Below are 14,897 nucleotides of genomic sequence, written 5' to 3'. Positions count from 1 at the left end.
CACAGTCAGACAATTTATCAAACACAAAAACCAAAACTACTCGGATGACTCCTTAGACCCGTTTTTACACACCTCTACTTGCAAGTAAGCCTTAGTTATCTGAACAGAGCTTACTTGCAAAGTAGGATTATACCAACCAAACTGTGTTCATAATTCAACTTTTTTATTTAAAAAAAGCATTAAAAAGAAAAGTGTTATTTCTGCACCTGCTTAAAACGTGTTTCCTAACTTTTGCTGTTGCTTAGCTCCAGCATCTGATTTAATTGCTTTCAGCTGCATTTATTTTACTGCATTGTATTGCATTTTAAATTGTTTACACCACCTCAAGACTATTACAAGAAGCAGTATAAAAATCTCTTAATCCCCCTTCAGTTCTAATAAAAGCTTTTAAGACTTAGCAAGTATTCTTGGACCAAATGTGCAACCCTGTTCTGCACTTTTCAAGTGGCCAAAAGTCTCTAGAAAACAAAAGGGGCATTTTAGGCCAAACGGGTTTGGAATATTTGCCACCCTCTGCCTTTTTCTAAGGTGGCCCAGACTAGGTATTCCTCAAGAACAACGCACCTTCTCATCTCACCTTTGGGCACATTGTGAATTACCAGTCAGTAGTAGCCTTAAGGGCTGAAGGACACTTTACGCCAGCAAACACACAACCAAAGTTTACCTCCCAGCTTTAATGTGAAGGCAGGCCATTTGTGGAAGAGAATCCAGACAGAAAGAGAGTGCTTACTTATAGATTCTTGCTCAATCCTCATGCCACCCTTCTTTTTCTACAGCTAGCAGGCATGAGCAAGCCACTCTTAGCCACTTCTTACATGCAAATCTCGGATACACCTTGCTTTGGAGACCCATGCTCCATTCATAGAACCTAGCTATGCTCATAGCATCCAGCCTTGTCCCAGTAACAACCTTGGGAATGAAACAGGAGGCCAGTATAATCCTGAGTAAGAGTCATACGAAATAAAAACCAATTTTGTACTGAGACACTAAGGCTAGTTTCATTTCTGGTTTGGAGATAATCACTTCTGCAATGAAGGTACCGAGTGCGAAAACAGGCATCAAGTTAGGACTCTTCTAAAGAACCTGGCTTGGTTTTCCTTGGTTAAAAGCAGAAGCAACCGGAAACTTAACAACAATACCCTCAAAAACCAACAAAAATGGAGGAGGAGGAATTTGGGACAACTTTACAGAACAGCATGAGAGATTGGAGCTTTGACACAGTAATAACAGCACAGACAGATTAGATAGGAGTAGAAATATTTTATTACAAGTTTCCCAATACAGGCTCAGTGACTGCTGGCTGAGGCTTCTTTTACAAGTGGTAGGGAAGGCCTTGTGCTGCTTTACTAAAAAAGCACATCTTCCACTATGGGCCCTCGGTAATGTCTTAGTGAGGAAGAGACTACTTCCTTCACCACCACATGGGGGGCAAAAATAGAAAACCACAGCGAAGAATAGGTAATCCAAATTCCAACCTTTTCCTTTTATTTATTTATTTAAAAAAACCTTGCATTTATAAAGACATAGACTTGCTACCAGCCATTATTCTCATCAGTTGACCAGAAGGTGTAAGCAACAAGCTCTTTTCTGCATCTACTCCCAGAGTGCCAATTGGTGGGAAGTTCTGTGATGCAGTAGAAGCTTCAGATTATTAGGCGCCAATTGGTGTAAAGGTCTTTGAAGGTGATCACAGTTCTAGGACTTGAGACACTGATTGGTGGAAAGATTTGAAGGGGTGAGGGTGGGGGGAGATCTCCAGATTCCAAAATGTTGATTGGCCAGAAAGTGCCAGGGTCCTCCAGGGGCAGCGCCAGGAGGAAGCGACTGTTACGTTCGGGCATTGCGCTCTGTCTCTGCCAGACACTCTCTAACCAGCGCCCGGGCATGAATAATTCCTGCGAAGGAAAGGCACAAGACTTAAGACACACTGAGCAATCAGTTTCATCGCACCAACTCATCAGTCCCTTGTTTGCCAAAATTGACAACTGCAGCATATCTCGCCCATGCCAGGCTTTTGTGTATGCCATCACATGCATGCTGAAGTTTAATTCATGTAGAAAAAGTGTATCGTGCGGCCTTTTATACAAATGTGCTTGTATAAAAGAAGGAAAGGTACAAGCAGGAAGGCAGAGCAAGGTACGAAGGACAGCTAGACAACCCACTTGCAAAAGTAGGTCAACACCTTACTGTAAGCAAGGGTACAGAAATGCTAATCCAGCAGGTTCTACCTGTTCCCAGGATAATGCAGCTACCTGCATTCAAAATTGCAGAGTTGACCGATTACATTGGGAGTTGTCTTTAAGGCAAGGGAGACACTTCCCCCTCAATTTCTGCCTGGGCAAGCAGAGAGCTTGAAACTAACTTTTCAAGGGGAAAGAATTTGATATGAAGGGTTAATTGGATGATATTGCTAAACCAGTCATTCACAAAATCTATAGCTATGAACAACAGCAAGTAACATTTAAGAAATCACAACAGGGCCTTCTTGGTGGCTGCTCCCAGGCTCTGAGAGGGACTACCTCTGATTGACCTGCCAGCAGGCAACATTCTTTTTATACAGATAGATTTTTGGTCAATAAGCTGATGTGTAAATAAACTGTAATTGGTTTTAACTGGCTATTTTTATTGTTTTGCTTACCAGTTTTTAATGTTTTTATTGCCTTCTTACTGGAGTATTATGTTTTATGGATGTTAGCTGCCTTGAGAAGCATTTGGAGAAAAGCCAGGCTACAAATTTAACAAACAAGTAATTCTACTACCCCCCCCCCGCCCAGAAAAAAGGACAAGTGTCATGTCTGATTTGTGAGTCATTGTTTCTAGAGCATTTTGGAAGGTTAGGTTACATTTGGGACTTCATAAATTCGCTCAGTTCCAGGCTTACGTAGACCTTGCAGGGCTAGAATGACTTATTTCATGTGCTCCCACATCCCATGACCAGAAGGCACTCATCTCTCAGGAAGCTTCCTACCTCGCTTCAGCCTCTCCATAGCACTCTTGCTGCCTGCGTAGGTAGGTCGAATCTCCTTGCCCATCTCCTCAATGACTGAAAGCAAGTCTGTGTATGTGCTCTGGGAGCCTTGGGCACCTGGTGGCTTCATAGCCTGTAAGATCAAGGACAGGGAAAAAGTGAAAGGCACTCTGGGCAGGATTCCCCCAATGAGCTCCATCAGTGGATAGGCCTGAAGAAGGGCTTCGGCTTGCGCAACAGGCCTTTCCTCCCATCTCCTCCCTAAATTGACTGGTGGGGTGGGGGGAACACCCAGAACAGCACACAGTAGGAGTAAAAGGGGGGCTGTTCTGTCTGACAGGCTGCGATGCTTGCACAGATTGGATGCTTGTCATTGCACCATGTTTTCCCAATTAGTTCCACCAGCCAGCAAGGTCCCCCCTCAATTCCAAAATAGAAACTCACCTGCACGTAGCCCATCGAAGGGGGCCCAAAATCGTTGAAGAGAGGTCGGAAGGGGGCAGAAGCTCCAGAGATGGCTCCAGATGGAGATGGGACACTCGTGGCTGAAAGCAATATGAGAAGAGATGAGGAATTTAGTCAACAATGTCCTGGGTTCTCTCCTATACCAGACTTAACAAGGCTCATTACAGTGGTACCTTGGTTTTTGAACAGCTTAGTTCACGAACTACTTGGAACCTGAATGCTTCAAACCTGAACTTTTTTTGGAATCTGAATGTACTCCGTTCTGGGGGGGTGCGCACTTCCATTTTGAGTGCCACACTTCTGTTGCCTGCTCACTTGCAACCTGACCTGGGCTTCTCTTACTCAGCGCAGGCCGCGCTGGCCACTGGCAACACCCGGAAGCAGCTGCACCGCTGCCACGGCCAATGCTGAGCGAGGGAAGGCTGTGCCGCCGCAGCAACCACCACTTCCTCCGGTACTGGGTGTCGCCCATGGCCGACGCTCCAGGCCCAAGAGCAACGCCAAGCAGCTCGGCTCCAGAAGTGGCTACTGCTGCATCCCCTCACAGGGCGCGGGACGGCGTGGGCAGGATGCTGGCGCCACCACTGCAGTAAGAGTTCTTCAGTGAGGAGAACGCATGCAAGTGGCGGGGGCTGCTTGTGCCAGCCATGAAGAAGGTGAGGAAGGGGTGCTGGGGGGGGAGGGATCCAGAAAGGCTGGCAGGGGGCAGGGAGAGAAGCTGACTGGCTCCTCAGAGAGAGAACTTTTGCCTCCCTTTCCTCCCCACCCTACTTGAACTCCTCCTTCACGCTCCCCACATGCTTGTCCCTCCAATGGCAATGGGTAGATCACTGTCAGTTTTTTATACTGGGTAGTAGACTGCAGCCTGGTCTATTGCTTTCATTTTATGGATCAAAGGTCTTGTTAAATAGTAAAATTCATGTTAAATTGCTATTTTATGAGTTGTTTTTAATTGTCTGGAATGGATTAATCCATTTTGCATTACTTTCTATGGGAAAGCGCGCCTCGGTTTTGGAACACTTTGGTTTTGGAACAGACTTCTGAAACGGATTAAGTCTGAGAAGCAAGGTACCACTGTAAGTTCTTGTGAGGGGTATAGAATCATAGAATCACAGAGTTATAAGCGACCCCGAGGATTATCCTGCCCAGGAACATGCAGCTGTCCCCTACAGGGATCGAACCTGCAATCTTGGCATTATCAGCCCCATGCTCTAAGAAGATACTGTGACCTTCCCTGCCTTTCCAGTGTGGGCATGGCCACTGCCAGTCAAGGGGCTTTGATGGCAGTGCCTGACTTATATGCCTTTCAAACACTCCATGGACAGAAAGCTGCTGCTCCTGATCCTCAAATGACCATCCTAGCTTCTCCCTGAACACTTATGCAATATGCTTGGCACAAATCGCACAGCTGGAAAAAGAAGAAGAGTTATTTTTGTTGTAACTTGTCCTGGAAGTCTACAGTAGGGGAAAGGGGACTGGGTGTGGTTCCTACATCAGGGATTAATACACTGCCAGTCCTAGACACACATCACAGGCTCTTAAGCATTAAAATGCAGGGTTTGCATCACCCACTTCAATTGCAAAACAGGACAAACTAATTCACAACCATCTTCCCATGAAGTTTAAAAAATGTACACATGCTTTCTTTTCCAGACAGCTATATATCACAAGTGATTACACAAGCATACACAAGAATTAAGGTAGCAACTTTGGGGGATTTATTTGCAAGACTGGCCAACTGGAAATTATATAACATGATGATGGTGACTATAAAAATATTCCTGGCTAGTACCAGTATTTTCCTACAAAGGTTGACAGGACATCAAGTTTTCATGTACTCAATCAATAAACACTTCATTCATTCATTCTCCTTCCACTAACAAGAGCAGGCATAGGCAAACTCGGCCCTCCAGATGTTTTGGGACTACAACTCCCATCATCCCTGACCACTAGTCCTGTTAGCTAGGGATGATGGGAGTTGTTGTCCCAAAACATCTGGAGGGCTGAGTTTGCCTATGTCTGAACAAGAGAGATTGTATAGGCCTGTGATGGGGAACTGGGATTACCTGTAATATATGGTGGGGTTTTTGTTTGTTTTTAAAATGCTGTACTGCTACCTCAGAATAAAGTGTATGGCCTTTCCCTTCACACAGAAAGAGGGGAAATCATATTAGTAACAATGAATGCAATGAAAGTTGGGGGAAAAAATGTAGCCAGTCAATTCATTGGCACACATATGGTATTAGAGAACTACATATACCATATCTGGGGTGTTAGATCTGAATGCAGTTCAAGAATGTCTAGTTTACTCCTATCCATTTTTGCCAGTCTGGAAATGTAACAGTTGCTCATGCACATCTGTGTTTTAATAACCAAGCTTCCTTTGCTAGGCCTGAACTAAAAGCAATCCCCTGCCCTCCCAACAACTTGTCTCTCACTTTAGATTCTAATATAGAATTACATCTAGGTGTGATCTTGCTTTATTTATTTTCCCTTGAAAATGTCAACAAGACTTTTTAAAGACAGAACAGCATGAACAATTAAAATGTACTGATCAAATGAACGTTCAGCACTTCCCCCAGGCTTTTTCAGTGCTGACCACAGAAGCTTGTGGTTTTGTCTTAGCTTCCTGCAGCCCAACATATAAAGGCAACAGTTGTTCTCTTAAGGGAGCAAAAAGAGAAGCCACCTCCACAGGTTGGTAAGAATATGTCACTATCCTCCATTAGTTTGAATTCCACCACCGTTCCTTGCTGCCCCCCTCATTGTGCATTTCTCACCCTACCCATGCGAGCATCAGCCAATAGCAGCAATCCATCACTTGTACAATTGATGTTATAAATCAGCAAATAAATACCGTCAATAAATAAATATATTATGCATTGATGAAGGGTGTGTGCACATGCTATTAATCAGACTAAAAACCACTGAAACTATTAAACTGATAGAGTTTCTAAAAATAGAAAGTCTGCAAACATGGAGCCCTTAATTGAGAAAATTCCCGTTTTCAGATTCTTTACAAGCAGAGTGGGAGCTGTTGTGCTAGTAATAAGAGTTTAAGTATGTAGTTTGTGAAGCATCTGGAGTCAATTTGTAGGGGGAAAGGAGATTGAAAGCAAGTTAATTATTTTGATTTGAGAGTTCCAGAAAGAGAAGAACAGCAGCTACTTTATTAAGAGGATTACTTCATTGAATCAGAGACTGAGCCATTATAGAGATTATTAGCTAACCCTATTTGTTACTGTAAAGTGTCGCCTACATTTTCTGCCCCATTTAGTTGTGTGCTTTTGTTTGTGCAACAGATGCACTTACAGCTGTCACAAGCAAAGCCACCAAAACCACACACAACATTGCAGAAGCTTCCTGTAGAACTCTGTTAAGGTAAGTGCTCCTTCACAATAGTTTTCAAAAGCTAATACAAAAATAATATATAGCCAGTTTTCTTTAAACTGTTAATAAAGGTGGTATTCTATTAACTCTTCAATGATGTACAGCCAATGGCTTCACACCAAGAGCAGCTGCTGGCCTTTCTTACCTTACTCTCAAGGTTTTAGCCAAAAGAAGAAGCAACCACAAATGATACGTGTGTGTGTGTGCAAAAGTGCTTTAAATTGCTACACATTCAGCAGGTCAAGGGCTTCTGATAAATGGAATCACATCTACCCACCCTAGTCTCTTAACCTACAGATTTCAGATAGAAGTGTGCCAAAAAGAGGGAATGTGTACTGGAGAAAGGTGCTGGCATAGCAAGTAGCTTCAGAGATCTCCTGGAAGCAAGCCAAGATACATAAAAGAAGAGGGTTAAAAGCCAATGTTCCTGGGAATATTCCCATTACCCAATTGTGGCAGATAGGCAGGCTCTGAGTGAAATTCAGCCAGTATCTTTCAAATCACAAAATGATGTAAAAAAAAATGAAACGGAATCTAAGCCCCAATACTAGGATCCAAACACTTTGAGGAATTACTATCCCTATCAATATTTTTTTCCTAGTGGTACCTGTGCATTGCCACATGCTAAAAGGCTGGGGTAGGCAGAAGATAGACCAGGATCCACAGGTTTAACAGCAGCAAGAAAAAAGTGATTTTAAATTCTTCTGAATGAGGCTGCGGAGATTAAGAAAGCTAAGGGGGAGGGAAAACAAGGGGTGGGTTTTGTAGGACAATTCTGATACTGAAAACAAATCCTCCACTCTGAAGCATCCTGCTCCTTAATTCTAACAGTACTGTTTGCACCTTCCTTTGTTGGTGCGTCTTGAGAGTTTGGTATAGACTGAAGGAGATCCGGGAAACCTGGCGTTTCCCCACACTTGCTAGAGGATGCTCCACCCAAGAAGGAAACCGAAGTTACAGAGAGACAGAGGAACCTGCCGCGGCACTACTCTCTACAGTTTCACCCCTCCTTGCTTATCCAAGGAGAAGTCATTCACCCGACACTCAGGCGACAACAGCCATGAACACAGCAGGGCATATTTCTGGGTAGAGAAGGCGGTTTGCTGATTCACTCTAAACACGCCTTTCCGGCTCACACACGCCTTTCCTAAGAATTCAACTTTCATTTTGTTTTCCCCGGCAGGATTCCCCGAACAGCTGCTGCTCTTCCTACATAGGAAGAACGCAGTGACGAGTAAATCACATTCGCACGGTCTGGAATGAGTTAGAGTGTCCCTTTTCCCCCCTTTTTTATAAATCAAGTACACAGTAAATCCTAATTCCAGGATGCACATCTCTCCTTTGGCGGCGAGGAGACCGGAGTCCTGTATTGCAAAGCAGCTGTAAAAGGCCGGGAAAACCCTGCCGGGGTTGGGGGGGGCGGGAGAGGAAGAGACACAGAGAGAAGACGAGGAGGAGGAGACTGGGAAGCGCCGGCCACGGCCCAGGCGACTCCGCCGTACCGCCTCCGCGCCCTCGCTCTGCCCGGGGGTCAGGCGGGGCCGGCGGGGAGAGGGGGGGTGTCTCTTACCGACCGGCGGGGCTCCGGGGGCGGGGCTGGCGCTGCTGCTGCTGCTGCTGGTGCCGGCGGCTCCGGAGCTGGTGGGGGCAGGCGCGATGGGCTTGTAGGACATCCCCGACTCCGCGCTCTCTGGTGCTGGCTGGCCCGCGATTGGCGCGCTGCTCCGGCTCCGGCCGCGGCTGCCGCTCCTCGGATTGGCGGGGAGGCTCCCGCAAGCACTCCCCCCGGCTGGCAGGGTTCTGTCCTCCGCCTCAGCCGATTGGTGGCAGACCCCCTCGCTCCCACCTCCCAATTGGCCGCGTCCGTCTCCCACTCCTCCTCCTCCTCCCTCCCTCGTCTCCTGCCTTGTCCCGGCTTGGTCCCCGGCGAAGAGAGGGCTCCTTCCTGGCGGCCCGAGGAGGCGCGCGCACGCGCGTTTCACAGCCGGAGGCGCCCGCTCTCCCCCCTCCCCGCCCCCTCGGAGCGTGCCTTCGCCGCGGTCCTCGCGCCCACTGTTCCGGGAGGACTGACCCTGAGAGGAGCGAGCACGCGCGCCTCCGACCCCCCTTCCTCTCCTCTCGAGCCAACAAGCAGAGCCCAGCGGAGCGGCCGCTGCCGATGACGCCCTCGGCCCGCGCCTACGTGTCCCGCTCCCTCCCCCTGTGACCTCACCGCGCAGCATAACACCCTTCTCGTCTGTCGCCATAGCGACGAGAGGGCCTGGCTGCGGCCTAGTCGGGGACCCTCTTTGCTCCTAGTCCCCTGCCGCGGTGCTAGGCTAGCTCTGTGCGGCCGTTAAGCGGATGGTGGGATTGGGGCCGTCTCCGCTGTCTCTCCACCCCCTGCGGTGCCCTCGTTGCCTGAGTGTAGGGGAGAGGGTGAAATTAAAAGACACCCGTGCCGTATAAAACAATACAATAGCGAGAAAGCAAACATAGCCTGCTTTAAAACACTTTAAGAGTTAAAGGAAGCCTGTGGAAACGGAAGAGCTTTCAACTGTCGCTTGAAGTTCATTCCCTTTGGTGCTTCTCAGAGAGTAAGCATTGCAGAGGATCAATGACTCTGAGAGAAGGCCGGCTCTTGAGCAACCATTAAAAGGGGTCTCCTCTGAAAACCTTAAGGTTCAGATGGGTGTAATTAGGAAGGCAGATCAGCTGGTGCTCAGGCAGGCCCTGAGTAGTTGGGGGGCATGTATGTCAACAATAACGATTGGCAGCCAGTTTAGTTCTTTCAGCACTGCTGAAATACATAGTTGAGTGCTAGCATGCAAGCTGCCAGATTCTGGTTTGGTTTATGCCAATGGGTTCCAACCAAACTTGCGTCGTCGTATCTGCGAGATGGGAGTTTGTAGTAGAAGGGAATCACTGAAGGGGGCAATCCAGTGTCTTGGTTAAGATAATGGCACTAGTAGGGCCTGTAAGAACCCCCATCTGCATGACTAAAGAGTGGCCATGGGGACAAATGGGCAATGATGTTATTTTGGAAGGGGATTAGATTCCTACGAACATTTATTTGAATAAAAGAAATATAAAAACTACAGCATACACATTGGCCTACTTAGTTGGATTTTCCTCTGACCTTTGGCACTTGATTATGATGCGTTAGTGACATGACAGTGGTACCTGGTGGGCCTGTTTTTTAGTAGGTTTGTTCCATCGAATAAGGGAGTAGACAGTAGTTCTCCATGCCCTGGACCCTTCCTGTGGAGTCCTGCAAGCCACTGTGAAACCTCTAAACTGCCCCCTAAACTACCTCCACTGCTCACTGTGTTTGAAGTTACAAACTACAGTGGAAGGGATATAATCCAGAAGCTGATTTATCTCTCCTTCTTCCCAATTCTAGACCTGCAGTCTTAGAGGATACTCAGCTGTGGTATCTGGCTGGATGTAAACAAGCCAACCAAAACTGATCTTAGAAAAAAATGTAGTGATTATGATCCACAACACTTACGACTCTGGATGGGTGGGAAGGGAATATGGCTGTACTCAACACAAATTGCCATGTGCTGGTAATTTGAGCTCTCATGTATGTCTATTCATGAGTGGTTTTAATTAAGCAATATATCATCTCCAAATTAGTTATTCTTTGGATGGTGTGTGGGGCAGATTCAAAGGTTCAGATTCCACATTCTTTTGAAATCGGTTCAAAGAATTACAGTATATATACAGTATCAGTCTTTCAGATTACTGACAAAAGCAACCTGACCCTGTCAGATGGACAAAATCAAGGGATGTTGCACTAGCACCACCTTTGGGACAAATGCAGCATTGCATATAATGTAGGTTGACAAAATGCAAATAAAAGCAATCTATTTTAAACATTACACAACCACCTCAGGTCACAAATGCTTCAGGTTACAAACTCCGCTAACCTGGAAGAGTTGCCTCAAGTTGAGAACTTTGCCCCAGGATGAAAACAGAAATTGTGTGCCGGTGGTGCAGCAGCAGCAAGAGGCCCCATTAGCAAAAGCACACCTCTAGTTAAGTACAGTTTCAGGTTAAGAACGGACCTCTGGAACAAATTAAGTTTGTAACTAGAGGTACCACTGTATTTATATTAGAGATCAGAGGGCAAACAAGGCTAACAGGTAATTCAGTCCGTACATTCAAATGGTTTGCTGGTACCTGTCATGCCTGTTGGGCTGGTCCATCTAGACCGATGTTACATGTATTATAGGTGTATTTTGCAAAATGTTCTGGGCACAATTAAAATGCATTAGTAGTGGTGGATTTATTCTGTGTTGCTTCCCCAATGGAACCACATTTTTGCTTTATGGGGACAGTATAGCACAACAAAAACTGGATTATTTGTGAAATAAAAAGTTAAGGGATTTCAGCAGGAAGTTACAGGCTTATGTGGTAGTTGGAAATGAACAACAAAGTGGGATCACATATGACTACCCCAATAGTATCATGAATGCATAATAAAAAGGATGTCTGGGTGGGGGCATTTTGTCAAAAGCATGTTACAGAATATACTGATGTGTGAATCTGTTTGCTTCCTGCCACCACCGCCCAGTCTCTGAGTGAGTGAGGCTGTTTTGTGGAAGGGATTCAGTAACATACTGGAAATGTAGCTTTGCATGATTTAAGTGAATTAAAGTGCTCTCTCATCATAGTGCAACAAATCAGCTTTAAAAACAAAACAGACTTTTTGGGGTTAGGAAAGTGATTGGGAAAAGGCACTAAAAGGGGGGGGGGGCAGAATGACTGATTAAAGGGAACATATAAAGACCCTGCAAACAAATGAGAATGAACCCTCCTTCATGGTGCAAACAAATAAGAACAAATGCTCAGGAAAGCCCAGACATAATCTATCTTTGTGCAAGCAAATCAAGATGCTCAATAAATGGGCTGTATGGAGAAGCCTCTAATGAGTGTGAGTGTGTGTGCACATGTACGGTGTGAGTAGATGTGTGTGTGGATTGGTACATTTGAACAGAAGATGTGCACACTGGCATGTGTCCCTCAAAATGTTGGCCAATCCTCAGTGCAGCTCTCAGGCCAGAAAGGTTACTCACCCTTGCCTTATTCATGCTAGGTTGACCCACCACTCTCATCTTTATCTTGTCTGGATTAAACTTCAGCTCATTAATCCTCATCTAGCCCACAACTGCACTCCAGGAGTCATTCAAGGACTGAACCGCAGCCCCTGGATCTGATGCAAACATAAACAAATATAACTGGATGTTACTACACAATCCTCTAAACTGCTAATCTTTTTCAGCAGTTGCATATAGGTATGAAAAGCATAAAGGAAATGATGGAGTCATGTGATACACAACAAGCCCAAGTGATACAGCAATGCTTCTTCCATTTGTCTCAAGCAAATGAGGAGGATATAATGGTTTCCTCTGTCCTGTGACACTTGTACAACCACATTTCATACAACACAATATTGTAACGGATACACTGGTCTGAGGGCAGTCGCATTTTCCAGAAACAAAATAATGCAATGAGTTGCATTCAATTAAGTTATGCTCAGAGTAAACCCACAGAAATTAATGAACCTATATTAGTCATGTATATTAATTTCAAGTAGATCTCTAATATTGAACACCATTCAGGTGTTAGGATCGTCCTACTCTTGTGTAAGACCTTGGTAGGGACACATGCCCGACTGGCATGTTCTCTCCAGTGTCGGATTTATGTATAGGCAAAGGCTGAAGCCTAGGGCCTTGCTAGCCCTCACACTCCCCAGCTGGCAGTCTCCCCCTCCCAAAATTGTAAACCCAAGACTTCATGCAAGGGCAGGGCAACTCAGGCCCAGCAACTATTAGACTCAGGGCTAGCCAGTGGGGCCCAATATGAAGCAGTGGGGTGCAACTTGATTTTTTTTTTTGTAGGGCTCCAGTTCACAGCCAAAGTCTGCAAAATCTTATAGATATAAATAAAATCCATCTAGATTGCCCTGGTGCAGGGGCTCCCTTAGGAGTGGCCCGCAGGGCCCAATTTGGCCCAATTGCTCCAATTGCCTTAAGGTCAGCCGTGATGAGACTGTGCAGGGGTTGACTGACAAGCCTGCACCTTCTAGGTCCCTGGTGTCACCATTCAAGTACAGACTCAAGGACTTGTTATGGAAATAAAGGGGGGGCACTTATTGGAAATCAGTTTTGTCACCTCTTCTTCCCCAAACCCCGAGGTCAGTAACCAAAATTATATTACCAACATATACAAGCAGAAAAGTTGTTTTCCTTCATTTGCAAGGAATCGTACAAAACAAAGTGGCACTAATAAAGAAAAGTTCCAGGGTGGCAACATAAAGCAAACTGAAAATGCTTTTACAGTTCACCAAAACTATCCAGCAATATCAAGTTATAGGAAAACTGGTGCTATTGACAGTAATCCTTCTAGTTGGTTAATTGGTTAGGCAACTTCCATGCACATGACGTGTGATGCTAATTATTTCCCCCAAGAGTTAAATGATAAGTAATCGGAGGCAGCTACAGGAGAGCTATGAGATTCAGGTGAGGGTCAGGTGCCTTGTCAATCCCAGCAGGTATATAAGAGGATGACCCGGCCTCCCCTTCTTCTAAAGAGGAGAAGCCTAGCATGGAAGGCTTGTGTATAGTACTCAGATCTGAAAGGGCCACAAAGGGTAAACTACCCAAAAGGTATGCTGAAGAGTTTGCTAAAACAGTCATAGCAGATACAGCTGTTGTTAGTAACTCAGAGAAGGTTTGGGAACCTTCAAACTTCCAAGAGGTCCTAAGCTTAACCTCAGAGGATGCAGAGCCATGGTTAAATGCCATGAAGGATGAACTTGATTCCTTAGAGAGGAACAAGACATGGGAACTAGTTCCAGGCCTACCCAGGCCACAAAAGGTTTACAAAATTCAGTTATTGCAAAAGTTTTTCAGTGTTAATTTTATGCATTTTTTAAAATCACCATGGTATTTAACAATAATATCTTATGTCCTTTAGAGGATAAATTGTGGATTGTAGAATTTTAAATATCCGTCATCATCCTTGGCTTCACTCAGTTTTGTTTATAACACTCTTCCATTTTCACAAGTGGAGTAGCCTAGGGCCTCTCTTCATCTAAATCCAGCCCTGGTTCTCTCCCTCCTGGTCAGTCGGGAGCTTCAAAAGCTTTCTTCAGCCCGAACATCACAGCAACTGAGACCAAGAAGCATCAGCACACTTATGATCCTGCAGAGTATTTGCAGTTCACGTAACAGACTCAATAGATCAGCATTTTGGCTAATCTAGTTTTATTTACATGTAATACACTTGGAGCATTCTGACTTAGCTCCTTCCTCTTTCTCATCAGACAGCAAAGAGAGAAAGAACAAAGGACAATAGTCCCACTTCATGGAACACAGTAACATAAACATCCTGTCTCCGTCACTTCTCAAACTGTGGAATGAAAACATACACCGTCATGTGATAGACAACAATCTCATGACTGCAAACACGGAGCAAGAATCCTAACACCAGGATCTTCATAGCAAAGGACTACATGGAAGGATGTCTGGAGTCCCAGTGGTCCCACGGAGGAATTAGTTTGGAATTGTCAATCCAGTTTGGGATTTTCTCCCATCTCTTACCTTCCACCCATATCTGCCCAATATACCAGGAGATTCAAGACTCAGGAACTTTCTTCAGTTTTAAAGGAGCCCAAGTGCTAGCATAGGAATAGCCTAAAATTCATTTCCCTTATATCTGCATTTTCAAAGCTTTTAATGTACATAGCAGACTATCAACTTTATAGAGGCCTGTAAAGGGGTACTAATCATTTGCTGAAAACTACCACACATTTCAGTTTATGGCAACAATTAATAGCCATTATTTCCCTCAGACCTTGATTTTATTTTATGTGCTAAAGTGCTTCTCTATGTGTAACAAAGGAGAGCGATGTTGTAAAATTGTGGTGCTGTTTGAGGTCATAAAGAGATTTTATTATGAAACCTTCGGTCCTGTGCACTCTGCTCCTGACTAGTTAGAATTAAACCTTTCAGTGGACCTTTCCACTTGGTTAAGCATAATGGAGAAGAAATATTGGGATTAAACAAGGAATGCCAAAATGGGACAG

General features: G+C 45.2%; 1 protein-coding gene across 2 annotated transcripts; it reads right to left on the bottom strand.

Annotated features, from left to right (window-relative positions):
• Positions 1 to 1,245: 1,245 nt before the first annotated feature.
• CDK2AP2 (cyclin dependent kinase 2 associated protein 2) lies at positions 1,246 to 8,888 on the bottom strand. Of its 2 annotated transcripts, none has more exons than XM_053397692.1 (4): positions 8,394 to 8,888; positions 3,413 to 3,513; positions 2,969 to 3,101; positions 1,246 to 1,895 (listed from the first exon to the last, which is right to left on the bottom strand). In XM_053397692.1, exons 1-4 carry the CDS (start codon positions 8,494 to 8,496, stop codon positions 1,828 to 1,830), a joined length of 405 nt encoding a protein of 134 aa, XP_053253667.1. In that variant the 5' UTR covers positions 8,497 to 8,888; the 3' UTR covers positions 1,246 to 1,827. The 2 variants fall into 2 exon arrangements, with proteins under 2 accessions (XP_053253667.1, XP_053253659.1); XM_053397684.1 differs by having other exon boundaries at positions 8,398 to 8,496.
• Between the last annotated feature and the right edge of the window lie 6,009 nt (positions 8,889 to 14,897).

The sequence above is a fragment of the Podarcis raffonei genome, chromosome 1, assembly GCF_027172205.1.
Source record: "Podarcis raffonei isolate rPodRaf1 chromosome 1, rPodRaf1.pri, whole genome shotgun sequence".
Lineage (NCBI taxonomy): Eukaryota > Metazoa > Chordata > Lepidosauria > Squamata > Lacertidae > Podarcis > Podarcis raffonei.
Note: the sequence above shows the minus strand (reverse complement) of the source record. Positions and strands in the feature narration are given on the sequence as shown.

Excerpts from the sequence above, each read along its gene's own strand:
- CDK2AP2 (XM_053397692.1), bottom strand. The coding sequence starts at position 8,496 with ATGTCCTACAAGCCCATCGCGCCTGCCCCCACCAGCTCCGGAGCCGCC. Across the intron at positions 3,102-3,412 it reads CTTCGATGGGCTACGTGCAG|GCTATGAAGCCACCAGGTGC; the intron begins GTGAGTTTCTAT and ends TTGATCTTACAG. Across the intron at positions 1,896-2,968 it reads TATGGAGAGGCTGAAGCGAG|GAATTATTCATGCCCGGGCG; the intron begins GTAGGAAGCTTC and ends TTTCCTTCGCAG.